The 26,509-nt window shown below is 51.2% G+C and overlaps 1 protein-coding gene across 1 annotated transcript; it reads left to right on the top strand.

The window, feature by feature from the left end:
* Positions 1–1,469: 1,469 nt before the first annotated feature.
* On the top strand, positions 1,470–26,509 carry ACP6 (acid phosphatase 6, lysophosphatidic). Its single transcript, XM_075560486.1, has 10 exons — positions 1,470–2,164; positions 12,732–12,860; positions 12,948–13,078; positions 13,435–13,511; positions 18,136–18,223; positions 19,241–19,373; positions 20,326–20,426; positions 24,117–24,212; positions 25,548–25,713; positions 26,322–26,509. Exons 1-10 carry the CDS (start codon positions 1,946–1,948, stop codon positions 26,463–26,465), a joined length of 1,284 nt encoding a protein of 427 aa, XP_075416601.1. The 5' UTR covers positions 1,470–1,945; the 3' UTR covers positions 26,466–26,509.

Raw genomic sequence — 26,509 nt, 5'->3', positions numbered from 1 at the left:
TTGAATGTGTTGTGTGAGTCTGAAGAGGAATTTATAGATCAGTATCAGACATATGGGCTAATATCCAACTTGGTCTGGACTGGGCTGGGATGTTTTCTCAATATTCAATTGCTCTTGTGTATAAAGTTCTTTCTTATACACATATGTCCATGAATTTGTTTCTCTAGTCTACTCAGACTAACAGTCAGTGACAGTTTCCCAGTCCATGTTTGTCGAATACATTGGCACCAAGATGTCAACATTACAGTCGTGCTAAAATGCCCAGGCTGTTGAACCTGCTGAATTTCCAGGGCCCTTCATGCTAAGAAACCAGTAACCTAACCCAACTAACAGGCATGCAAAAGAAAGGCCTGGTGCTCTTCTTCCATCCAAGACAAACCTTACAGAGCTCAGTTCCATTCTGAACCCCCTGAGGTCACCATGGGCCAGAACTGACCCAGACTACATCGGGTTTGGTGTCGGGTATTCCGTCTCTTACACTGAAGCTGCACGAAGGTCTTACGGAATGGTTGGCTCTTTACAGCCTTTGGGGCTACATTTGAATATACATAGAAAAATGGAATGAGAAGATAATGAACATTTTCCATGAACCTTTGGAAGTCCCTTTATCCAAGTTATGAAACAACGTTGCCTAGTGCTCTTGAAACTTTACTGGAACCATGATAAAACAGCTTTCCATTTCTAATTACCTCAGGACACAAAATAAAACTCCAAAAAGTGAATCCCTAAAAAAAAATGTTTTTAAGTGAATCTATGGCCTCGGCCCAGGGAAAGCTCTGACAACACATAGTGAGTCAAAAGCATTTTACCCCCACACCTACCCCCCACTCTGGAACATTCTGAAACTTCTAGTTGTGCAATCGAGTAGAATCAAGTTAGGAGCCATATCTATGTTACATCACATGTGATCCTGTTTGTTCCCAAGGATGGAGTTTTAAATTATTTTTTAAATGGTTAGATGGCATATATTCACAAAAATCTCCTTTCATAGTTTAGATTGGGCCCTCCTGTGGAAAGCTGGAGCAGAAGCTTCTAGGAAATGTACTCTCTGGAGAAACCAGACTGGCAGGTAGTGAGGACAGCATTCTTCCAGGCAATTTGAAGTGCATAATGAATCACGGGGCATGGGAAGGCAAGTCCAATCCTACCCCAACTCCCCACGCCCACCTCTACACCAACCCCCACCCCGCAAGTAGTCTGTAAGAAAAGATAACGTGGTCTTAAAAGTTCCATATGACTGCGATGATTGAAGCTTGAATCTTAAGTGCTACAAGGGGGACGGTCAATGAATACCAGCGCCCAGGACCAAGGTTCGCAAACGATTCCGTTCCGAGTAGTCCATTTTGGTCTGAGACTTGGCACTGGCCGGCCTTGCAGGAAGCCCCGCCCCTGAGGCCCCGCCGCGCACTGCTTTGTGGGAGTTGTAGTTCTGCTGCCTCGGAGCGCGCACGCGGCGCCTAGGCGGGACCGGTTTCCCAGTGCTCCTCTGCGGGAGTCCTTTGGGACAGGTCAGTGGGCGGGTGAGTCAGTGGGCGGGAGCTTGCTCAGGCAAATGAAGGCTCCGATTTGGCTGTGTTAGTGGGGCGCTGCGCCCGGGGAGCCGAGGAACGGTCCTCAAGCGCTGCAGGCCAGCCCGATGCAAGTTGCAGGTTCGCTGGCCGGGAGGTGACGTCCCGAGGCCAGGCTGCAGTGGGAGCGACCACTGCAGACCCCGGACAACCCCACCTCCCCCGCCCCGCGGGGCTCCAGTCAAAAGGTCTTCGCCGCTACCCCCTCTCCTTTCCTCGGGCTCCCACGCGGGAGTCCCCCTCCAGACTTGGGGTCACAGCAGTCTCCACTTAGGGGGCTGAATGTCCGCGCCCTGCCTGTCCCTGCGAACTTGAGGGAGATCGCTGCGCCCCGACGTGCGTGCGGGCGGGCGAGGGCTGCGGAGGTTGTGACCACCATGATCCGGGGTGTCTTCGGCTTTCGCCTGTGGGTCCCGGTGGGCGTCCTGACCTCGCTGGCGTACTGCCTCCACCAGCGGAGGGTGACCCTGGCCGAGATGCAGGAGGCGACCGCCCGGCACCCCGTCGATCGCAAGCTGCTGGAGCTGAAAATGGTGCAGGTGGTGTTTCGACACGGAGCTCGGAGTCCGCTCAAGCAGCTCCCGCAGGAGGAGCAGGTGAGAGAGCTCAGCCCGCGGCGGGGCAGGTGAGGCGAGGATCGGAGACCGGTCCCAGGGGCCTGGGCGCCTCGCCCCAGCACACCCCCTCGGAATGTCCCTGCGTGATCTCAGTGAAGGGAAGCTGGAATAGCCTGTCCCTCCAGTGCAGAGGGGGTGGGCCTGGCCCCCCATCTCCTACTTTTTCCAGGGTAGAGCAGCCTAGTGGTTCCAGTAGCGCCTCTCAATGGCTATACTGCAGCCATCGGGCGAATCACCAGCTGGGGACTCACTTGGAAATCTTGTTAACAATGCACATTGCGATTCAGAAGTTGTGGAATAGGGCGGCAACCCTGCACTTGCGTAGGTGAGCTTAGTGTACTTCGTGGGTGTGACCTGAAACCAGTACGACTTTGACAGTGGTGTGTCAAAGGGACCTTTGTGTCTGGAACCACCCTCACTGGAAGGAAACTCCTTGGATCTAAGATCTTTCACTAAGAGGACATTCCTTACCTTTGGGAACGGGCTTTGGTTTGTTTGTTTGTTTTAGTATCTTAATGTGTTTTCGGTGAAAGTGTACACACCAAAGTAGGTTTCCATTTGACAATTGCTGCACAAATTATTCAGTCTTCCATTCACAAACTCACTGACACCCAGTCAATTATGACTCCTAGCTATCCTACAGGACAGGGTGGAAGTGCCCCTGTGGGTTTCCAAGGCTGCAGGGGGCCAAAGGCCACATCCTGAGAGTCTGGTGGTCTCAAATTGGCTGGTAGTTTTGAAATGCTGCCTTTGTAGTTATCCGCCCAAACGGTAGCCCACTGAGCCCCCAGGGCTCATCAGTCAGTTATATTTATCATTTTTTAGGATGTAACAGTGCTCTCTAGAGTTGCATTCTGGTTGTTCCGCTTCTAGGACTTTAGTTTCCCTGCCCCACTTTAGAGTAATTGCTGGCCCTTCTGGCTCATACAGAATTATTTTTTTTTTGCTTCTATATGTCTTTTGATTTTTACTATTCTCTCCTCCAGACAAGGAAAGACCAATAGTTGCCCCTTAGATGACTGGTTGCTCACAGGCGTTAAGACCCCAGTCACTACCCACCCAAGTAGGATGTAGAACTTTGGCTTGGTGAACCACATTATGCCAATAGACATTGATGTCCCCTTGAACTAGAGTCCTGTTCCCCCAGCCCAGAAACTCATTCCATAAGTGCTTGGTTAGGTCTAAGGAGTTTCTGTAACTTTGTTTCCTGATTGCTCTACCATATTCATGGATATATTTGCAGCCAAGGTAAGTACACCTATGCAAATACATATATTTCCCATGGATATATAGTCCCATTTTCATGCTTACATCTGTTCCGCCTGCATGTATACTCACAGATCACCACCCTTGCAGGATTGTGTGTGTCACACTGTCGCCTTGCTTCCGGTGCCTTTAGCTCTCATACACTACTGGGGAACAGAAGCTGCAGCAGCCCTCTCCTGGGCTGGGCTTGCTAGAGGCTATGTGAGATTCCTAGAAGGCTCTTTTGGCAGGCAGAGAGCGCATCACATTGGAGCTCTCCTTTTTCAGTGGAAGTTTGCACACACAAAAAAATTGATATAAAAAAGTATGGCTGGCTTTGTGGCCATGTCAAGATAATTATGATAAAGAAACAAGCCATTTGTGTTCTTACTGATTCACCTTTCTGGATACGATCCTGGGACAAGCCAGTGAAAACCTGAGACCTTTCATAGCAGCTTGGTCTGTAATTGAAGAGCTGTCTTCCTAGCACAGGTTAGCCAAACCCAAAGTCCGTTCTGACACATGTGGACTCCAAGCCTGTACATCTCTATAGGAGCATCCTCGTTCTCCCACAGAGCTGCTGTGGGGTTTGAACCTCCAACCTGTGTTTAACAGCTCATGCTTACCTATTAGCAGTCCAGTGCTTACCTGACAGCACGAACAGGTAGCCTGAAATCCCCAGGTCCCCAAACATCACACTGATGGAGTGTTTCTGGCCCGGTAGCTTGGTGGTGGAGCAGGCTCGAGGGGTGTTCCAGTCTCTGTTGGGCCCATGATTCGTGATCACAGGTGGTTTTCAGACACCTTCGGGGCCGCACTCTCTTCACATTGTCCGGCTGAAAAGTGAGTTCACTAAAGCTGGCATGTGAAAGCAAGTCTCTACAGCACTTCCCACCTGGATGCATCGTAGGAGGCTCTGACTTTGGGGGTTTTAGCTTGCTTTCGGTAGCGACTCAGCTTTGCTTCTGGTGTCTGGGTTTCTTTTCTTGTTTCCTCCAACTTGTGCCTTGCTTTGATCGTTTGCCAATCTCGTACTTTGCCGTTTATTTTAGGTCACGCAATGCTCCTATGTTTTTGTGCACACATAGCCCATCCCCTGTGTTCTCATCCCTTACCTCCATTCTTCTCCAATCTCGTCGTGTTACAGAAGGACTGAAAGTAGTGTATTGGAGACTCGTGCTAAAGACAAGGTAGTTGTCAGGCAGCAGAGCATGAAAACCTGAATGCCCAGGTTTGGACCAACGGTTATACTCTATTGACTCTACGAAGAGCCTGGAAAAGGTGTAGACTCTCTGAGGGCTTCCCAGTGGATCGGCACAGCGGCTGCAACAGCGGGCTCACACATAGCAGCAGGGTTGAGGCCGTGCTTCCATCCGCTGGCCACAGCGTCACTATGAGTTGGAAAGAACTCGATGACATTGAACAACAACCTGAGCCAGTGGACTTGCGACAGGCATGGCTGGTGTGACTGGGGGGGAGGGGGGCAAAGAGAATCCACCGACATTTCACCTTCTCAGTTTTTCTCAGGAAGCTTCTATCCCAGTTGTCACATGTGCCTGGCCAACGACCTGTAGAACTATGGAATGGAAGAAAACGCTCCCTCACCAATCCTACGCCCAAATTCCATGTGGGACACACGTGTCCCATGCCATTGTATCGGAATCCATATTCCTCCGAGCATTTTCCCCCTCTGACTTCAGCCTGCTTTCCAAAATACATGGTGTCCACAAAAACATCAAAGCAGGAAACCGTTTGGTCGGCAAAGGGTTAAAGAAGTTTGTTCCCACCCCAGAGGATGCATCTATGATTAGTCCAGGCTGGGATTTAAGTAACTTTTAGCAATCTACCAGTGATTCCAACAATGTTGTGAGGGTTTAAAGCCGTTACTTTGTTCTAAAATTTGTACTTGGGTAGGTTTGTTTTATTTTTACCTTTATGTAGATTGTTTTTCTCTTCCACCTGGAATGCCGCACCCTGATCGCTGTCTACAGTTGCCTTCCCTGAGCACTGCCTTAGGGAGATGCTGTCACGCAGTGTTGAGGGAGCTACGAACTCATCTCTGTGACCGCTGCAAAGGTGCTCATTAAATTCTCTATCCTCGTTCCAGGAGCCCGGGCGTGTAGCTGCGTAGGAGAGTTGGGCTGTTCCCTGGGAGGGCAGCCGTTTGCAAGGAGCAGAGAGAAGGGGCTTTCTAATCCTGCAGAGAGTTCCAGTGTCGCAAACTCACAGGGGCAGCCAGGGTCCCCATGAGTTGGCATCAGCTCAATGGCTTTTGATGTCCTCTTTATAGGGACTTGGGAGATAGTTGTCTGTTATCACTGGAAATGGCATGCTTCTCCTCAACAGTTGCCTTGCCTGCACTTTTTCTGCTTGTTATTGTCTTTAAACAAGACCCAAAGCAACGTTTCATTGTGAATTGGATGAGGGTTTATAGAGCAGGTCTTCAGTTTTCCCGTCAATAATTCATATACCTTTTTAAAAATGTCTTCGATGGCAAATCCCTCGATGTAGTATCACTTACCCCAACTTTCTTCCTGTGGGTCCTGTTTCCATTCAACCTTTCTTAATCCTTTTGAACTTTGTCCTTGGGTAGATGCTGCCCTTTTGGTCTCCCATGGATTATTCTAAGGTGTGCATACCACACTAGTACTATTGTTCCCTTGGAGACCTGCCTCTTGTTTGACTGAAAACTGAGCTACAGGGGTGAGTTCAGAGGAACGAAGGGTCCTCAACTCAGGGGTTTCGCCAGTCTCTATCCAACCAGTCAGCCTGGTCTCTTGTTTGCCGAGCTGTGTCCCACACTGCCCCCTCTAGTCAGCACCTTCTATGTGATCCTTTTCTGAGAGTTGGTAGTGACAGCCATGTGCTCGTCTGTGTCTCAGGTTGTGGACACGGATGTTTGTGGGCTCCAGTAGTCTCTTGGACTAATTGTTTCGTGTTTCTATGATTTTCATCACTCTTCTTTCCTCCAGACACAGAGAGAACAACTGTAGCGCCTTAGATGGCTGCCCATGATCTTTTAAGACCCCAATCACTATTCACCACAGCAGAAGGCAGAACGTTGTCTTGTGGGCCATGTCATACTAGTTGGTCTTGGTGCCACGGAGACTGTGGTCCTGAATTCCCAGTCCAGTGACTTGTTCCCTTGAGATGTTTGATTATGTATGAGGAGTTTTCATAACATCCCCCTGTGTGCCCTACCACATTCACGGTCATATCTGTAACAAAGGTAATACACGTGTACAAATAGTCTCCACCAATATAGTTTTGGTAGAGAATATTTGTACATATATAGTTTTTATTTAAATTTCTTTACAAAACAACCTATCACCTTCAAAGTACTCCATTACACTTAATATATTTCTCAAATCTACCATTCCATTCTTGGAAAAAGTTTTCAAACTTATCTGTTTGGGTGGCTGACAGCACCTCCTTCGTTTTTTTCTTCACCTCTTCTGCATCCAAATCACTGTCCCTTCGTGTCCCTCTTCATTCATGGAAAAAAAAAGAAGTCACACGGAGCGAGGTCACATGAGTAAGGTACGTGGAGCAAGAGGGGCATGCTGTTTTTTTTTTTGCCACAAACCGGCACACTGAGATGGCAGTGTGAGCAGGTGCATTGTCGTGGTGGCACAACCAGTACCCCCGCCTGCCACAAGTCAGGCCTTTTGTAGTCACACACTGTTTCGCAATCTTCTCAGAACCTCTGAATCGAAAGCTTGATTGACAGTTGCCGCTGGTGAGTGAACTGCACTCACTACGATCGGGAAGTTGACGGACATCCAGAAGGAGGTTTGTCATCAATTGACATTGCACCTTTTTTGAAACCAACACGCGTTCCCTTGAGCTTTTCCCACAGTGCTGTCCTTGTATGCTGTGTTCTACAGCACAACAGCTCTGTGCATTTTTCTTAAATCTGCCATCACAAAAGACTAAGTTCACATGAAACTACTTTTATGAAAAAAGTCACTGTGACCAGAGAGAACCTTCCCGGGTGATGCCACTGGGTGCGCTCACTCCGAGCGAGTTGCTCGATGCTCCCCTAGTGAGCAAAAGTCACTACAACAGCTCCACTCAGCGGAGCTGTTTGCTGTTTTCTTGGGGAGTACCCCCTTGTATACACACGCTATTTATATAGTATATATAGTTTTGATGGAGAATGTTTTATATGTATATAGACATATAAAATAGACACATAGACATATATCTCCCTGGTGATAACTCCACTTCCCTCCCACACCGTTCAGCTTGCGTGTCTGTCCATGTACCTATGGGTAGATCGCTGCGATTGCATAAAAGCATTTCCCACTGATGCCTTTCACCTTTGCACTCCTTGAGTGTCTTCCCCTGCCTACTGTTTCTGGTTTCATGTACAGTTGAGAGCATATTTATGCCGTGGATTGTTTGTGTTTTTTTCAGTGACTAGCTTCTAGGTTTTACATTATTCATGATTCTACGTTTTACATTAAGGTCTTTGGTCCATTTTGAATTCATTTTTGTGTATGGTGTGTGAGGTAGTTAGTTTATTTTGCCAACCTGGCCGATAAACACATGTGGGATTAATCGAAGGGCAGAGGGATGAATGGCTGGGTGAGCCTCACCTTTCCAGTTCTCGGGTCTCTTGCTTTGTGATGGTCACACCAGCATGTAGCTGCCTTAGCCATTTCCTGCTTCAGCTGGCAAGGCTGACTTCCTACAAGACATCCCCAGGGAGAAGCCACAAGGACCTACCCCGATGCAGCCCTGGGTGCTGGAGCAGCCATATGGAGACCCCTGCCAGCGCTGAGATGCTTACACATTCACTGACTTGGTTTTCCTCCTGCAGTCGGCATCAATTGTGTCTGTTTTGTGAGATGGAGGAGGATTTTGTGGCTCAGTGTTGGACATATGGGTTAATGGGTTAATAAACTTGTGGGTTTGGGCATGTTTTTGTTTTTCTTTTTTTTCTTTAATCATTTTATCGGGGCTCATACAATTCTTATCACAATGGGATGTTTTCTTAATATGCACTTACCCTTTCTATAAAACTCTCTCTCACACATGAGTCTCTGTGGATTTGTCTCTCTGAAGGGTCCAGACTAGCACAGTGTGAGGTAAGGTCCTGTGTCACTGGTCTGTCGATGGAGACCGTTTCGCCAGTCTCCTTTGTCGGCAAGACTATCTCTTTTCCATCTTAAGGGGTTTGGGCCATTTATCAAAGGTCAGCTGTAAATGGATCACCTCTGGGCTCTCACTTTTGTTCCATTGTACAGGTACTAGACTGTTTGACTACCACGAGTGTGTGATAAGCTTTGAGATCAGTAAGTGAGAGATCGCCTCTACTTTTTTTTTTTTTGTTTTCTTTTTACTGGGTTTTGCTTCTCTGGGGCCTCTCTCCTTTCCATATGTAGTAATTGGATGATTTTATGTCAACTAGACATTCCTTCCTGGCTGGGGGTGTAGTCAAACCTTTCAATCAAGTGTAGCTTGATGATACCTCCTTGGGGTGTGGCCTTTTGTGTGAGCACGAGGGACTCTGGGAACTGCCTCTCTCTTTGCCACTTCACCGTCCTCCTTCCTGGGACCTCAGTGGAACTCTGTGTCTGTCGTATGAGCCACCAACCCCAAGAACTGTCAGCGCCCTACCGTGCTTCCACCAGCCTTGGATCCGTGAGACTGCGCCACTGCCCATGACCTCCCTGCTTCACCTTTCTGTCATTGGCCTGCAGCTCCCGAGTCTGAAGAGGGTCCGGGTAGCATCAGATCTATGGACTTTGTTGAACTGGTCGGGTACCTTTTTGGTGTAAAGTTGCTTCTTAAAGTTCTTTCTGGTATATAGGTGAGTGGCATTGGCTTGTTTCTCTAGCCAGCCTGGCCTGACGCACCATCTAACGTTGGTGATGAGACTTTCCCTCTCTTGGAAAAACAGAGCTGGAGTATGAATCGAGACTGCACTCTGTTTGTAGATCACTTTGGGTAGTACTGACATTTTCACAATGTTAAATCTTCCTGTCAGAGTGATAGGTTCTTCCATTTATGTTGTTGTTGTTAGATGTTGTTGAGTCAGTTCCGATCCATAGCAGCCCTATGGACAACGGAGTGAAACACTGCCTGGCCCTGTGCCGTCCCTCACAGGGTTCCTTGAGCCCATTGTTGCAGCCACAGTGTCAGTCTATCTTGTTGAGGGGTTCCCTCTGCCCCTCTACTTTACCAAGCATGCTGCCTCTCCTCCAGGGACCATTGTCTCCTTACAACAGGTGTCCAAAGGCGGAGTTTGGTTTTCCTTGCCTTTAAGGAGCTCTCTGGCCACACTTCTTCTCAGACAGATTTGTTGTCCCTTTCAATGCCAGCGAAAGGGCACCATAATTCAAACACATCGATTCTTCTCTTTTCCTCATTCAATGTCCAACTTTCACAAGCATATGCGATGATTGAAAAGACTATTGTTTGGGTCAGCCACACCTTAGTCCTCAACTAACATCCCTACTGTTCAAGACTCTAAAGAGGTCTTGTGCAGCAGATTTACCCAGCTCAATGCCTCGTTTGATCTCTTAAATGCTGCTTCCATGAGCATTGACTGTGGATCCACGGTCAGGGCTCAAACTTTTCTCCATTGATCAAGGTGTGAACTATTGATCCAGGTGTGAGGATTTTGGTCTTCTTGACAGTTGTACTCCATCCTGAAGACTGCAGTCCTTGATCTTCATCATCAAGTGCTTCAAGTCCTCCTCACCTTCACCAAGCAGGATTGTGTCATCTGCATATTGCAAGTTGTTAATAAGTCTTCCTCCTATCTTGATGATGCCACGTGTCTCTTCATGTAATCCACTTTCTCTAATTATTTTCTCAGCATACAGATTGAATAAATACAGTAAGAGGATACAACCCAGATGCCTACCTTTCCTGATTTTAGGCCTTTCTGTTGACACAACTGCGTCTTGATTCACATACAAGTCCCACATGAGAACAATGAAGTGTTCCGGAATTCCCCTCCTTCTCCAGGCTATCCGCAGTTTGTCTTGGTGCACACACGGATAATGCGCACATTTATGTGTGCTCCCTTCATCCCTTGCAGTATTGCTTAATAGTTTTATTTGCATAGGTCTTTTGTCTCTTTGGCTATAGTTACTCATAAGTATCATCTGTGGATGGCTATTATAGATGCTACTTTCCTGAGGTCCTGGTCGGAGCTCTCTTTGTGAGGAACCTGATTTTGTATATGTTCATCTTGTAGCCTGCCACTTTTCAATGAGCTCCAGTCGTCTTGTCCAGTTGTGGGCTTTCCTGTGTCCAGGGTGATGCCATCTGCCAATGCAGAGAGCATTTGCTCGACTGTCCCTTCATTTGGGAGCTCTGTACCGATACGACTCTCCCTAGGTACTTTGCAGGTGCCTTCGTTACAGATTAATACCTCTGAGTCCCTGTCTTCAATCTCATAGGTTTGTGTTACTTTCACCAGGGCTCCTAAGGAAGGAGAAACAGAAGGGACCCCAAAGGGAAGGGAACCAGGCGGCAGGAAAGGTGGAACACCCCCAAGAGCAGGGCGAGAGTAGCAGCAGGGAAAGAGGTCTTAGGCAACTTCTCATTTTTGCTGAGTTGCTCTTGTGATTCTTTCCTGTTTTCTGGTTTTGATATGTCTTGGAGATTCCCTTTTGGAGCCTGTATTCTTTGGTTTTTTTCAGCTTCTTGAACTCATTCTTGTCTCATCTTTCAAGACGTTGCCTGTTGACCCCTTAGAAGTTCGTCTTACCAACGTATCATCGCTGAGGTCATGTTTATTCCTTCCTCTGGCTGGCAAACGTTTGAGTGCCAGGCTGTTTGTTTTTCCCCCTTTACTTCAGTATGGGACTTAGTGCTGGAGCAGCCCTCCAGCCTTCCCTTGACCGAATTCTTTTCTGCTTTGAGTTTTTTATTGGTGCCATGTGTTTCAGTCATGGAAAACCAAAACTCAAAACCAAACCCGCTGCCATCAAGTCAATGCTGACTCATAGTGACCCCCTGTGGGTGTCTGAGACTGTAACTGTTTTCAGGAGTAGAAAGCCCAGTCTTTCTCCCACGGAGCTGATGGTGGTTTCAAACAGCTGACCATGCCATTTGCAGCCCAATGACTAACCACTGAACCACAAGGGCTCTACACTGAAATCAAGGAAAAACAATGTTTATAGGTGATATGGATTTTTATGAGGGGTACATATATCCCTAGTGGACTCTGGTGGTAGGATTGGTGGCTGAGACCCTCTTCTTCAGGTGCATGCAGTTATGCAAAGCCCCGACAGGCAGTGACGTGAACTACAGCCGGGACAGCAGCCTCCCAAGAAGCCTAAAAGGATGAAATTGTTGGTGGGTGATATGTGTCCCACAGGTCACAGAAATCTTAGTACCGAGTACTGTGTAGCAACAACAAAGCTTAGACTAAGGACACCTTAAATAAGAAGTTATGGTCTTGCCGTCTTTTAATTGGAGCTGGAGTTCAAACTTCTTTCCGGAGAGAAGTTTGCAGCTCTAGTGATGGGTTATGAAGAAGAAAGCACACCTTGTGGTCATCAGCATGAACCCAGTGCTCATAATGTGGGGACTGATCTGGCCCTCACCTTCCCACTCTTCCATCATCTTCACCAGGCACCCACACAACACGCTCTCCAGCCCTACCCACCCGGAGCTGGACCAGAGTTCGTAAGTCGGAAGGGTACCACCCTTCTGACCAGCTCTCCATGTAGCCCTCCTCTGATTATAGCCACTTAGATCTAAGTCGGGTGTCACACGTCCAAAGGACATCATCCTTTGGACTGCCAAATAGGCAGATGCCAGCTTTCCATTTGAAGAGTCCACATGATGCCACAGCCTTACCGGCTTCCACTCCCGCTTTGGGTTCAGTAACTCACTGGAACAGCTCACACCATCCTTAGGGTTATGGGTTGATTAAAACCTAATCGGATACAAAGGGAGAGATGACGGCTGGAGGCTTCCCCACGTAAAGCTTCCGTCTCCCAAGGGACGGGTTGCCCTCCCCAAGAGCAAATATTCTCACCAGCCGAGAAAACCTCCATGTCCAGGTCCTCACTGACCTTGACACATGCTCATGGCAGACGACACGGTGTCTCGTGAGGCCGGTCAGTGTTGGCCACTCATTGGCTTCAGGGGTGGTTTTGCTTCCACAAGCAGAGAGCGGAGGTCAAATGGCTTCTGCAAAACGAGTCCACGACACACAAGGGCTGATCCCAGCTCTGTGTCCTGAGTCCCGCTGAATGCCAACGCTGCCCATTGCAAGGGCTGCTTTTGAGAACATGCCGTGGGTTTTGTCTTTGTGTTGCGGTTACAACAGGTAGAGTGGGACCCTCTGCTATTGGAGGTCCCTCCCCGAACTCAGTTCAACTACACAGTCACCAATCTGACTGGTGGCCCGAAGCCCCATTCTCCTTTCGATGATCGATACCAGAAGGTCACACTGAAGGTGAGTTGAGCTTCGGTGGCTTCCTGGGGGCGGGGTTCATCAGGTGGCCAGGCCTTTGAGTCGTACCTCTTTTCTCTCCCATCCCAGGGGGGCATGGCTTCGGGGCAGCTGACCAGGGTGGGCATGCAGCAGATGTTTGCCCTGGGAGAGAGGCTGAGGAAGAACTACGTGGAAACTATCCCTTTTCTTTCACCAACCTTCAACCCCCAGGAGGTCTCGTGAGTTACTTGACCAAGCGACACAGCTCCCAATTTAAGGTCTTGAGCTTGCGCGCTAACCAACTCCAAACTCTTCCCAGATGGTCCCCCAGAAGGACTTTGGGGGTCCCCTTGGGGTTGTCACGATGCAGTCGGTGCAACCGCCCTCATGGAACAGGCGGTCACTGGAGTTCCCACTCCTCGGCCTTCAGGAATTCCCTTGGGGCATCATTCCACAGAGAGGACGCTTTCTTCCCAGCCCTCTGATGCCCCTACATCGTTGTGGAAGCCTCCTGCCGGCTCTGAGGGATGAGGGGGAGTGTACGTAGCTAAGTCTTCCCTTTATAAGTGTCTCTGCCCTTTTGGTTTTTCCCCAGCATCCGTTCCACTAACATACATCGGAACCTGGAGTCTACTCGGTGCTTGCTGGCTGGGCTTTACCAACGTCAGAAAGGTTTGAGTTGGGGTTCCAAAGCTGCCTCTGCAGAGTCTGTCCTTCTTACTTCCAGAGGCCAGCCCTCTCTCGGTACCTGCTCCCTTGGCCTCTGCCCCTGTGGTGACCATGGGGCCCCGACTCCAGGGGGCCCTTTCCTCTCTGGCCTTACACTGCCCTCGCCAGCCTGACCTCCACATCAGCAGCAGTACATCAACTGCTCTCATGTGCTCTGCTCTCGATTAAGCCCTTCAAGCTCCTGTGTGAGCCGAATTAGGCAGCCCTCATCCAGCCTTATGAGCAATGGAGGGAACTTCTTAGCCCGCTGGACCCTGCTGAGATGGAGGGAGGCCAGTAGGGACCCGTAGCTGGGAACCACGCCTGCAGCTGCAGCTCTGCTCTTGGTGCTGATCCACAGCATGATCCAGAGGGTCTGAGCAGGATCCAGTCCAGTCTTTGCTGGTTGAGAACGTCTGTTGCGTTGGGGGCTGGTGTATGCAGCCAGTGAATGATCAGTGACGGATCCCGACTCAGGAACCCCGGTGGTTATTTTCCCTCCTGGATCCCACATACTGAAGACGTTGACCGTCCGGTGAAGGTGTATTTTGCCATTTTCAACGGATTCAAATTTACATTTAACTGCTGATCTGAGTTTCCACAAGGCAAAGATTCAGATTACTCTCTTTAGCCATAGCATCAGCAATCTCAACTAGCTAGACCATTTCCATCAGACTTTTAAAGTAATGGGACGTCAAATAATGGGACTTTCAGGGCAAGAGGAGGCAGGCCGTATCCCTGCCTGGACTGGGTGCTACTGCTAATTCTGGCTGCAGTTGGGCCAGTGAATATAAATAGTATCTCTGAGACAGGCTGGAAGGGCTGCTCCTTAGTCCTTGGGAGCCCCTGAGCTAAGGAGTGGCCCACGTGCCTGATCTCAAAGTGTTTGCTCAGATGCTAAAAGCAATGTGCCCAGAAACAGCACACGTGTGACTGGGATGAGGTTTCTGGGCAGCAGCCTGAACTCTACGCCAATCTCAGCCCGTGTTACCCCAGGTCCCCAGCAAGGGAGGAAGTGGGGAGCAGCTCCCTGCACCAGGCGCAGAGATCCCGGGGCCCCGGGTTGGCTTCTGTCGTAATGACTCTCATGCCTATCAAGGAACTTGAATAGACTCAAAGACTCCGGAAGGTGCCACCATCGTGGAAGTGATGCGGCTCGGAATGTTGCTCCACGAATGAAAATCCTTGGGAAAGCACAGGATTCTATGTCAGCTGACGAAGTAAGGTGCGGGGAGGCTAGCACCTGCTGCCTGCCCCACTCGGCCGGTCAGTCAGTTCATTCAACGGATAGTTGTCTGCTCTGTGCAGACGATGGATCCAGATACTGTGGATCCAATGGCAGACTTCAGGCAGGTGCCAATGAATAGAAACATGTCTACTTGTGTTTTATTGACTGTACAAAAGCAGTGGACAATGTCTCACTGGGTCCAGGGGGTCAAGAGCAGAGCTCTTGAGACATCAAGTTCGATTGGCCTAATAAAGTTCTCAAAGACAATGTTCTGTCCCCTGCTTTGGGGAATAACGACTAGAGTCTTAAGCTCATGAGCAGCCGTCTAAGGCGCTAACTATTGATCCCTCCTTGTCTGGAGGAAAGAAGAATGATGGAAATTGAAAGGCATAGAAGCAATTAGTGCAATAGCCTAATGGACCATGCAGACATAGCCCTGAGTCCGAAAGAATGAGAGCAGGCCTGGCTCCCACTACCAAGTGCTCTGAAAAGAACAAAATGAGAAGGCCCTGGATGGGCTGGGAGAAAAAATGTGTAACAAAAGTCGAAATCATAAAAGAGGCCAGGGTGTGCTGGTTAGGTTGGGATTGGTGGGACCTCTAAGATTATGGCCTGTAGTTACCTTTCAGGTCTCGAACTGAACTTAGGCTAACTTAGAGTCTAACGTAGACCCCGTGTGAGACTATGGATTGAACTTAGATTCTAACTTAGACCCCCATGTGAGCCACATTAACCATCTCAGATCCAAAGGGCAGGATAAGCAAAGAAAGAGGCATGGAAACAGGACACACAGGGGAGGGGTGAGGTCAGTGATGGCAGTGGATGTATTGAAAACAATGTGCATGGACTGCTGAATGTAAAACTGTTGTTCTGTTGTCTAAACCCCTACCTAAATCACCGCAGAGTTTCTTGAAAAGAAGAGACAAAGCTAATAAAGTGCTAAAGGGCAAAGAGGACTGAGGTATCCTATTTTCGGTGGCCCCCTCTGCATGTGAGAGCTGGGCAGTAAGTACAACGATGGGAGAAGTGGTGCATTTGGGTTACGGTGCCGGCATAGCATGCCGACTGTACCAGGGACTGCCAGCGAATAAACCCTTCAGTGGCGTGCTGGAAGAAACACAGCCAGAATGCTGCTGCTGCAGAGCGAGCTTCGTGAGACTTCCTCTCGCGTACTTTAGACAGGTTATCGGGAGAGATTGGTCCCTGGAGAGGGAGGGTGTCAGGGGAAGCCAGCCCCTAGCACATCATTACGGGTCCGGTAGGCACAATTGTACAGCGATAATAAGTAAAGATCATAGTAAAGTCATAGAGAGCATGAGAGACAGAAGAGAAGTATTGAAATAGATGGAGTCAGACACGATTCATGGTAGCATGCTCACCTCAGCCCCACACGATGGTCCACGTGGAGGAAGATAGAGATCTTTAATGCTAGCCCAGGCCTTTTATATTCTCCGGGGACGTGCAAGCCCCCTAATTACAGGTGAGGACATATATCACAGGGAGGGGCTGTACCACAGGTAATACAGTAATGAGAGGGGGTGGTCTAGGGACATACATGCAACAGTAAGAGGAGGGATTGGGGGTACACATGTGATAAGATGGGCGGATAACTTAACTTTGGACGTCACAGAGTCAGTTTGACCTGTTCCCTGACTCAGTTGACAGAGATCATTATTGGTAGGGTGAGAACACTTGGCCACAGGCCTCAAGGAGGGATAGTTTATTGTCCCCAGTAGCAGGGAGTGAGGCGTGCCCTATAGTCTGGTGACTAACTGCCCTAGAGGCCTACCCTATAGTCTGGTGTCTAACTACCCTGGGAGGATGTCTGTAAGCGTTTGACTCTCCCCACAGGAGGGCATCGTGCTCGGTGAAGTAGGAGGTCAGCAAAAAAGAAGACCCTCAACCAGACGAACTGACCATGTGGCCGCAACAGTGGGCTCCGAAAGGCGGCACTTTTTGAGAGGGCACAGGCCCGGGCAGTGTTCTGTTCTGTTGTGCATAGGGTCACCTCGAGTGTGAGGCAGCTCCAGGGCACCGAACAGCAACAAGTACAGTGACCACAGTCGACGTGTAATGTACTGGGGCTTCAATGGTCAGTCATTTCTTTGGGAATAATAGCTAGTCTCAGCACTCTGTGGATTCACCTCCATGAACTCCAGCAAGCTCCTGATGGGAGCGTGTTTGTTTTTTTTAAATCAAGGGAAGCTTGAGCTATGTATGGGGGTGTGCTAATCCGGGTTGACCAGAGAAACACATCCAGGGACACTCATGAGTAATTGTATATTAAGAAAACATCTCGGCCCAGTTAAGGTCAAGTCCACAAGTCCAATATTAGCCCATACATCCAATGTGAGTCTATAAAGCCTTCTTCAAACTCACACGGCACATGCAATGATGCCAAATGCAGGAAGCTCACCAGCCAGTGGGTGGAAAGTCTTGTGGATCCAGGGGCATCTCAGCACTGGCGTGGGTCTCCATGTGGCTCCTCCAGCTCCAGGACTCTGGCTCCATCAGTGTAGCTCCATGTGTCTTGTCAACAAGAAAGTCTCACAGGGAGAGAGTGTGTCCCGCCTCCAGGGAGGAAGACAGAATCCTCAGGGGTAGGTCGTGCCCACACAGAGGTCTCATTGGCTATGACCTGATTGACAGGCTAGACTCCACCCCTTGACTCAAGTTGACAGTAGATTATGTAACTGCCACGGGGCTGACAAGGAAGCTACAGGTGTTGAATGCCTTCTTTGGGTGTTGATAGGTGGGCCTAAAGGTGTTCGGAGCACTAAGCAGCCAGATGTCACTGAGGCATGTAGGAAGCGTCATTTGTAGTCCAATCGTTGATTTCTGGCGGTTCGTGCAAAAGCCGTGATTCGATTTGTAGAAAGCCAAGGAGTCTGGAAGAGTTTGGACAGCCCCAGCCTTGCGATCATAGTGCTGTCTGTCAGGTGATAAGTCACCATATCGATCCGTGGGGTTGGACCTTGGGACATAAGAAAGGGCACGAATTCCAGTGACATGAGGAACAGTTCGTTCTCTCTGAGAATGCCCCACTACCAGTGGAGCTTGAGGCAGGCCGGGCCTTTTCTAAGTGCCGGTCTGATCCAGTTCTGTACCTTACACATCGATCCGTGCCCTGGCAGGAGGGACTGTGCACGACAGAAGGCTGCCCCTTGCTTTGCCCCCATTGCTCAGGCCATAGGACAGCTCCCATGGGCAGGCCAAGGCAGCTTGAAGGCTTTCACCATTCTTAGGAAGCAGCCTTGACCATCTGTCTGCCTCCTGGAGCAGCTCCCCTTCTGGACAGAGAAGTAGAAGGAGGTTCCGATGCTGTGGAGATCTCAGCTGAAGCCTCCCTCCTCCTTGCAGGACCCGCCGTCATCCGCACCGATGAGGCCAGCTCTGAAGTCTTGTACCCCAACTACCAGTACTGCTGGAGTCTGAAGCAAAGAACCAGGTAATGGCCTCCCAGCGCCCCTTCTCCTGCCGGCCAGCTAGGTGCATGCAGCTGGTGGGTACAGGTTGGGGGGAATTATCCTCCAGGTCTGACGCTGACTGTGCAGGAAGGGAAGACGTTCTCACACACAGTGGCAGGCTCATGGTGAAGGTTCGGGAAGGGGATGGAGCGAGAACTCCTACTGCCCTGGTGGGGGAGGTGGGGGACGGCCGTGGTGGGGGAGGTGGGGGACAGTCATGGTGGGGGACAGTCATGGTGGGGGAGGTGGGGGATGGCCGTGGTGGGGGAGGTGGGGGACAGTCATGGTGGGGGAGGTGGGGAACAGTCATGGTGGGGGACAGTCATGGTGGGGGAGGTGGGGGATGGCCGTGGTGGGGGAGGTGGGGGACAGTCATGGTGGGGGAGGTGGGGAACAGTCATGGTGGGGGAGGTGGGGGACAGTCATGGTGGGGGAGGTGGGGGACAGTCATGGTGGGGGAGGTGGGGGACAGTCATGGTGGGGGAGGTAGGGGAGGAGTCTGCTGTTTGCACAGCGGTTTCCTCCCAGCAGCCCAGCTCTTTCCGGCACGGCAGATGAGGCAACAGGTTAAGTTGAAAGATGCTCCTGTCAGTCATCAAACGGCAAATCCGATACCAGCGTCCCTTCTCTTCCTTACCTGGTTGGATGGGTCAATTTGGGGTGCCGGTCCTTTTCGGCTTCCGGTGGGCGTCGCCTGGCAGCGCTAAGATATACACTATTCAGCATGTATCTTCAGACAAACATGCCCTCCCTCCCCCCGTGTCAGGCACAAGAAGAAACATACTGGGTTATGGCTTGGGAAACTCGGGCTTTGACGTAGCCCTTGTTACAAGTCGTTTAAGCGCATGGAGCCTGGGTTGCTCGTCTCGATCACGGCAGTGAAACCAGCTTACACCAATGGGCTGTTGTCCGGGTTCAGTGAGACCCGGTTGTTGGAGGGACCACGTTGTGGTCTTCGGAGCAGCCCTCAGGGGAAGGAATGCCTTCTTCTTCGACAGACGCCAGAGGCAGGCTGCCTCGCTGCTGCCCGAAATCGCCGAGGATCTGAAAAAGGTGAAGGAAGGGCTGGGCCTGAGCAGTAGTGACGAGGTGGACTTCCTCAGTCTCCTAGACAATCTGTCTGCTGAGCAGGTGAGAGACCGACCTGGGGCTAGGGGGGGGGGCGGGGGCAGGAGCAGGGATCCCGGGCAGGGGGTGTCCCTGGCTGGAGTCACACCTGTGATGGAGAGAGTGTCCTGTGTTCGGGAGAGCGGTGACAGGACTTGCAGAAGGATGCATAAGGGGACCAAGGGATGAAGCGCCGTCAAGGGGGGCTCCTCCCTCAGAGTACCAGCACGGTGCTCTCCTTTGTGCTCCCAGAATCCCTGTTGCCTTGATGTAAGTGGGCGCGCAGTCGGTGGTTGGTGGCGGCATCCCTGCCCATTGTTATCACTTTAGGGAGAGGCTGTGTGCACATCAGCGTATCGGAAAAATCTCCCATCAAACCAAAAAACAGATGACTCTGGTTTCAGTCTATTTTCTCCAAACGTCTTTGGCCATGGAATCTGTTCCTTTCATAATAAATGCGGAAGAACACACAACAGGAAATGCTTTTCCTGGTTTGAAAGCCAGGCACCTGAAAGAGTACTGGCCTGCACCCCGCTGGGCTCTGACGCTGCTGGTGGCAAGAGCAGGCCTGCCCTCAGGGTGGGCAGTGTCTGCCGCTCCGCAAGGCAAGATGGCAGAAACGGCTTAGAAACCATGTTGGAGGACATGAGGCCAAGAAAATATTAATATATGACTACCTTGCCTTGTATTGGGGTGTGTTTTTTGTCCTTATGTAAGTTTTAAAAGATTTTTTTGGGGGGGGAATGCATGGGAACCCATCAGCAAGGGGAAGGGAAGTGTTTTCTCTGAGCCTGAAGCTCCTAGGACTAGCTAGAGAAGGACCTTGGGGTCAGAGCACTTTTTGACCCTGAACACTGGTGTCACCAGCCAGGAAAGGACAGGCTTCACAGAAGTGGTCAGCTTCCAAGCTCAGCATTTCAGGGTGTGTCTGTGTCTGTCTCTGTCTCTCTCAAAATGGAACCTGTGACTCTCTCAGGTACACAGCCTCCCAAGCTGCCCCACCCTGAAGAGATTTGCAGAGGTGATAGAGCAGAGGGCCGTGGACACATTTCTGTACATCTTGCAAAAAGAAGACAGGTGAGAGGCTTCTTTAGCTGCTGGTAAAGTCACACTTGATCAGGCCTTGGGGTGGGGGTGGAAGCAGGGACAAGGGGTTTGTCAAAGCCAGTCACACCTGCCAAATGGAGTCAGTGTGGTGGTAGGGAAGCCAGCTCCCCACAACTAACCACAGGTTCAGTAGGCATAATTGTACGGTTAAAATATGTAAAAATAAAGTCATAGAGAATAAGAGAGCCAGGAGAGAGAGTAAAATGAGGGAGTCAGACACATTTCATGGTAGCATGCTCACCTGCTGGACAGTCATGATCTCACCGGCCAGATCCACGCACAGCATGGGTAGAGAGGACAGGAGGGTCTCTATTTCTGGCCAAGGCCCATATATTCTTAGGGGTGTGATTACAGGTAACCACATACGTCACAGAGAAGGGGATGTACTATAGGCATAAGCGTGATGTACTATAGGCATAAGCGTGACAGGAAGGGGATGAGCTAGGGGTGTACATGTAATAGGAAGGGGAGGGACTAGAGGTACACATGTGACAAGATGGGCGGACCCTAGACTCAGTATGGCAGCCTGACCTTGGTCACCCTTGAGTGGGCTTGACCTCCCTGGGCTCTCCTTCAGGGAAACAATCTACTATCCTTATCAGAAGGGGGTGGGCCATGCTTAGGGTGGGACAGAGTATAGTCTGATTGCTCCAGATGGCTGATGATCCTTAGGGAGAATAGCCTCTGACCTGCTTCCAATGACCTCCAAGTGTGTAGTCGTTTACCACGTGTGGCAAGCAGCGAGGTCTGGCGTATATTTGGGGGAGACAACTTGGGAGAAATCTTTCTATATCCCATAGGGGGGTGGTGGTGGTGGTGGTGGTGGTGGTGGTGGTGGTGGTGGTGGTGGTGTGTGTGTAGCTAGAAGCACCCTGTTCTGCTGCCTCCTGCAGGGGCTCAGTCATAGGACCTTGCTCTTTGTGAGCTGGGACTGGTGGCCCCTGCTTCTATTCACTGTGACTCGGAACCAGGACTCACTGCCCTCCTGCACGTTCCTTGTGGCTGATGGTCCTTTTGCTTTAAATGTCAAAAGATCCATGTTGGGGGTGAGAGGTTGGAGATGGAGACAGAGAACAGAGATAGAATTAGCCAGTAATGTGGAGTTGAGAAAGATTTTATTGAGGCAGGGAAAGAATCCCCCCCCTCCTCCCACTGGAGGGAAGGGAGAGCAGAGAAAGGGAAGGGGGCATCTTGAGCCCCCTGGGCAGGTTCTGAGACCCAACGAGTTAGGTCAGGGAAATCGCGCCTGGCAGTGAGGAGTGGGACATCTATAGGGCTTGAGCCAAGGACGGATGTGCTGGTAAGGGGAAGGAGGCCTTCTGGTGCTGCAGTTGCAGCGTCTGAGTCAGGATGTGGTCTGTGAGTAAATCGTCCCAGAATGCTGAGGGAAGGGGCTGTACAGACCTGGCCTGGAGAGCTCCTTGGAACACTGGAGAAAGGGCTGCAGAGTCCAGCTCTGGCCTGGAGAGGTGGGGAAGGGGCTGCAGAGTCCAGCTCTGGCCTGGAGAGGTAGGGAAAGGGCTGCAGAGTCCAGCTCTGGCCTGGAGAGGTGGGGAATGGGCTGCAGAGTTCAGCTCTGGCCTGGAGAGGTGGGGAAAGGGCTGCACAGTCCAGCTCTGGCCTGGATGGTGGGGAGAGGGCTGCAGAGTCCAGCTCTGGCCTGGAGAGGTGGGGAAAGGGCTGCACAGTCCAGCTCTGGCCTGGAGAGGTGGGGAAAGGGCCGCACAGTCCAGCAGGCTATCTTTCAGGAGAGCGGAGGGAGGCAGCCACCTGGTCCGGGCCCGGCCCAAAGGCGGTAAAATAATTATTGCTGACTTTGTTCATTGCTGAGCAATTGGCGAATCAGTTTTTGATTCTCATTGCCATTATCTCTGGCTTTATTAATAAATGCACTAGGGCCATGAGAGGGTAGTTTCCTTGCCTCAGCTCCCACTAACAAATGTCTGAATCAGGACTGGGACCCAGATCCTCTAACCAAAATCCTGTGTTTTCTCTATATTGCTAATTACCCACCACCATTCAGTCAATCCCAGCCAACCGAGAGCCACCCTATGGGATGGGGTAGAACTGCTCTCCAGGGTTTCCGAGACGGTACATCTGTATGGGAACAACCTGATCTTCCTCCCAAGGAGTGTCTAGTGGGGTTAACTGTCAGCTTATGGTTAGCAGCCCACCACTTAACCAGCTGCACCACCAGGGATCCTTCTCCCATGACAGGCTCTTATTTCAGAAAGCCTGGTCCTGACCACCAGAGTGAACATGTCTCTGACCCAGTCATGACGGTCACTTTGATCCCAGGTTGATGGCGGGTGAGCTTTCAGTGTGCACTCACCTAAGGGACCTGGGAAAAGAGGGAGGAGAGGAGCAGTCCTGGGAAGGGCGAGTGGGAGGATTAAGCCTCTAAGGTTTCCAGAATGTGCGTGGTCTGCTGCCTACGAGTCAGGGCCTCTGCTTGCTTTCCTCCCACTTAGCATCAGCCTGTCCACTGGTGCGCTAACCTCGGCCATCCGCCCGTTGCCACTATCTGCCACTTCCCAGCTTCCCTCGTCTTGCTCCCGCCAGATTTGAATTGTCACCCACTCGCTGCCCTCCAACTCTCTTGCTCTCGCTCTCTCAGTACACATGGTGGGCCCTGCAGGCCACGCAGCTCTGTCATAGCCACTTGTATCTTCTCTTATAGCATGACAAGAGACAATATGTAATCAAGTAGGCATGACTGTGTTCTAATAAAACTTTATTTACAAAAACGGGCAGGCCAGGTTGGCCTCGGGCCACAGTGTATTTTCTCCTGCTAGAAATCTTGACAAATGAGGCCTGATCCACTTTCCTCTCTATTCCAATTAGACCTGGTCTCATAAAGCTGCTGTTTCCTGCCGAGCAAGTGGCTCCAGGCCTGCGACGCAGCCCAGTCCTGCTCAGCTTTCCTGCGCACATTCTTCTGGAAAGAGAGAGAGGCATGGCGGCTTAGCTACCTACTGTGCAGTTCTTGGTCCTGGCAGTTCACCTGTGCCCCTTGGAGAAAGGCCATTCTAAGCCAGCCGTGACAGCCTAGGTCCCTTTTGTTGGTGGTTAGGGTAGGGATACTTCTGGGTATCCTGAGAGATGTTTTTCACTCTTCGCTAGAAGGCAAGAGGCTCTGAGCGCCTCCCCTGCCCCTCTGTCCCAGCCTTTCTGCTTTGGTTGCATCTATGCAAGGATCTGCTTAGAGGGACAGCAGCCACCTGGCATGAAAGGGATGGGACCATAGAGCCAGCTCTGGGGACAGTGTCTCTGAACTTCTTGTTGAGTAGATAAGGAAGCTCCTGCTTTCTAAGCTCCAAAGAGAGAGTGTTATAACAGAGCTTCCGTCTGGCTGCTTGGGTCCTTCCCAGCCTTGTGCTTTCTTTCCTAAAGGCCTCATCCTGGGGGTCTTATCCCCATTGCCACTCCCACTCTGCCTCACCCTCCCCACATCTGCATTGCTGTTGTGGTTGGAAGCCTTTGTTCCCAGAGAAGCTGCAAGCCTGAGGCAACGCCGGTTACCCCCCGTCTTTCTCCCTCGTGGCTCAGTGTCCCTCGGCTCCTGCTGGCTGGGCCGCAGGGTCCTCCAGTGTGGAACCAGCCTATGTACCCCGTGTGCCCAGTGCCACCCGGTGTTTCCATGTCATTCACTTGCCACAGGGAAAGTATTCAGTTGACTGTCGGCCCTTTCCTCCACATCCTGGAGAGCAACCTGCTGGAAGCCGTGAAGCCTGCCACTCCACCCAGCGGGATCAGGTACCTGACGTGGCTCTAGCTGAGGGGAGGATACCCAGGTCTTAGGGGACAAAAATCAGCCAGGCGGTGACTCGGGTTAGATGGCTAGGGGCCCCTGGGCCCTCGGCAGTCATTTTACTTTCCTCTCGCCGCGCTTTTACCACAGTCTGACATTGTTCGTCTGCCCCCAAAAACCTGAATTTATTCCATTTATTTCTCCTTAACTAATTGAACATTCGAGGGGGTTTTAAACAGTTCATGGTGGGGGGAACCCTCCAATTTCTCTTAATTCCATTTCCCCCACAATTTTTGAAGTCAAACAGACTGATTATAGTGTCACCCTGATTGGCTATCGCTGAGCTGCTGAGAAGTTGTAAGGTGTGAGCGCCTCCCTGGAGGGTGCAGCAGGTCTGGCAGCCTGTAGGCAAGATGTTGGAATGGGTTCCTGAAGCTCCATGGCTCCATCTCCGCGCATGGAGCCCCCGGGGGCAGGGCCACGTGCTACTCCTTGTGCAGCCCCAGAGGGGTGGCTGTGACCTGGCCGGAGAGCACGTTGGTCTCAGGTCCCAGACAGGAGACACTCAGGTGATTGCTATGCACCTTCCTGTGGGAGGAGCGCTGGGATCAGCTGTCACCTTGGGTGAGAGATTCCACAGGAAGCCTCAGCGTGCACTCTGGACGGGGCGCATGAATCCTGCGTCTGGACAGAGAACATCAAGCAAACGCCCCTCCCTGCCCTTCACAGGACCTGTGATGCCTGTGCATTTCCTGATGGTTTTTTGCCACCTTGTCCCCGTTGCCCTTGCACCTGTGGGGCGCTCCAGGGCCCAGTGATGGTCTTCTAGGATAGGGGCTCAAAGACACAAAATCGTTCATCTTTCCCAGAACATAGGTGCAGGGTCACATGGAGGCAGATTAAAAGGGTGCCTTGACCACTGGTTCCAGCCATTTGGAGACCATGATGCGTGCTGAGTCCAGTAGTAGTCCTTTCAAAGGAACGTAGTCCCTAAACTGCAAGCCTTCCGAAATACTTCCTGCGCAGCTCATGGCTTAGAACAGAGCATTCACCAGCAGCAGGCAGATCCCAGACAGAGACGAGCAGGAGGGCCTCGCTAGCCTGCCGGTTGCTGCACCTGCACCCCCCAGGGCAGGAGGGGGCAGGGGAGTGGGAGGCTCCATCGTGAAAACACCCGGAGTCGGGAATAGGGTTCTCTCCGCCTGTTACTCCCAAGGAGTTGTGAGCCATGCTCAGCTGATGTGGAGACATCGCCTGGTCTCTGGGTTCCTTACTCTGAAGGCAGCAGCACTGGCCTGGCCTCGGGAGTCCCGAGGTAAAGAACCGTTCCTGTTTTGCAGAAAGCTGTACCTCTATGCAGCTCACGACGTCACCCTCATACCGCTCTTAATTGCCCTGGGCATCTTTGACCACAAATGGCCCCCATTCGCAGCCGACCTGGCCATCGAGCTCTACCAGCATAAGGACTCGAAGGAGTGGTTTGTGCAGCTGTGTTACCATGGGGAGGTAAGACCCTGCGGTGGGCCGGGGTGGTGACCAGGCACCCTCTTCTCACTCTCACCCACCATGCACATCCCCCTCCTCAGGGCTGGGGGTGTCTGCATTGACAGAATCGTCCCTGTGAATCCTATGAGGGGGACCCAAGGTTAGGGCAGGGCTTGGAATCTGGTGGCGGGCTCAGACGTGGCCCGTTGCCCAGCTGTGTCTGATGCCTAGTTATAGGCCACCCTTCTCCTCATCTCCTGCACGTCCCCACCAGAATGGTCCCATCTTGGCCGAGCAGCCGACTGGAAAAAGCATGGTGGCACTTTGGGAGGTGGGATCTGTTGGCACTCTCCATGGCTGGGCAGCTTCATTAGGGTGTGGCCTGGGCCGAGCGCAGAGCCTGCTTCGGGCTCCCGGGTCCTTAAGGAAAATAAGTTAGCTCTGTCTTCCCCGCCAATTCAACTAACGTTTCTTGGCTGCTTTCTGTAAGTGGGACTGGTGTTTTTAACTGGCAGGGGCCTGGGTGGTGTGCGCATAGAACAGCCCAAGCCTCTCGGGCCTCTGGGTGCGGCCACAGCAGCAGAAGGAAGGGTTCTCAGTGGACGTGCTGAACGCTGTCTCTTCCACAGGTGCAGGTGCCGAGAGGATGCCTGGAAGGGCCCTGCCCGCTGGATGAGTTCCTGAACACTGTGTCCGTTTACACCTTAAGCCCAGAAAAGTACCACAGGCTCTGCTCCCAAGCACAGGTGACAGAGCTTGGGCAGGGAGAGTGACTGATTTGCAGAGATAGGCTCTGTTGGCTTTTGGAATAAAATGT

Source organism: Tenrec ecaudatus, chromosome 1 (genome assembly GCF_050624435.1).
Source record: "Tenrec ecaudatus isolate mTenEca1 chromosome 1, mTenEca1.hap1, whole genome shotgun sequence".
Taxonomy (NCBI): Eukaryota; Metazoa; Chordata; class Mammalia; order Afrosoricida; family Tenrecidae; genus Tenrec; species Tenrec ecaudatus.
This window is presented reverse-complemented; position numbering and strand designations above follow the sequence as displayed.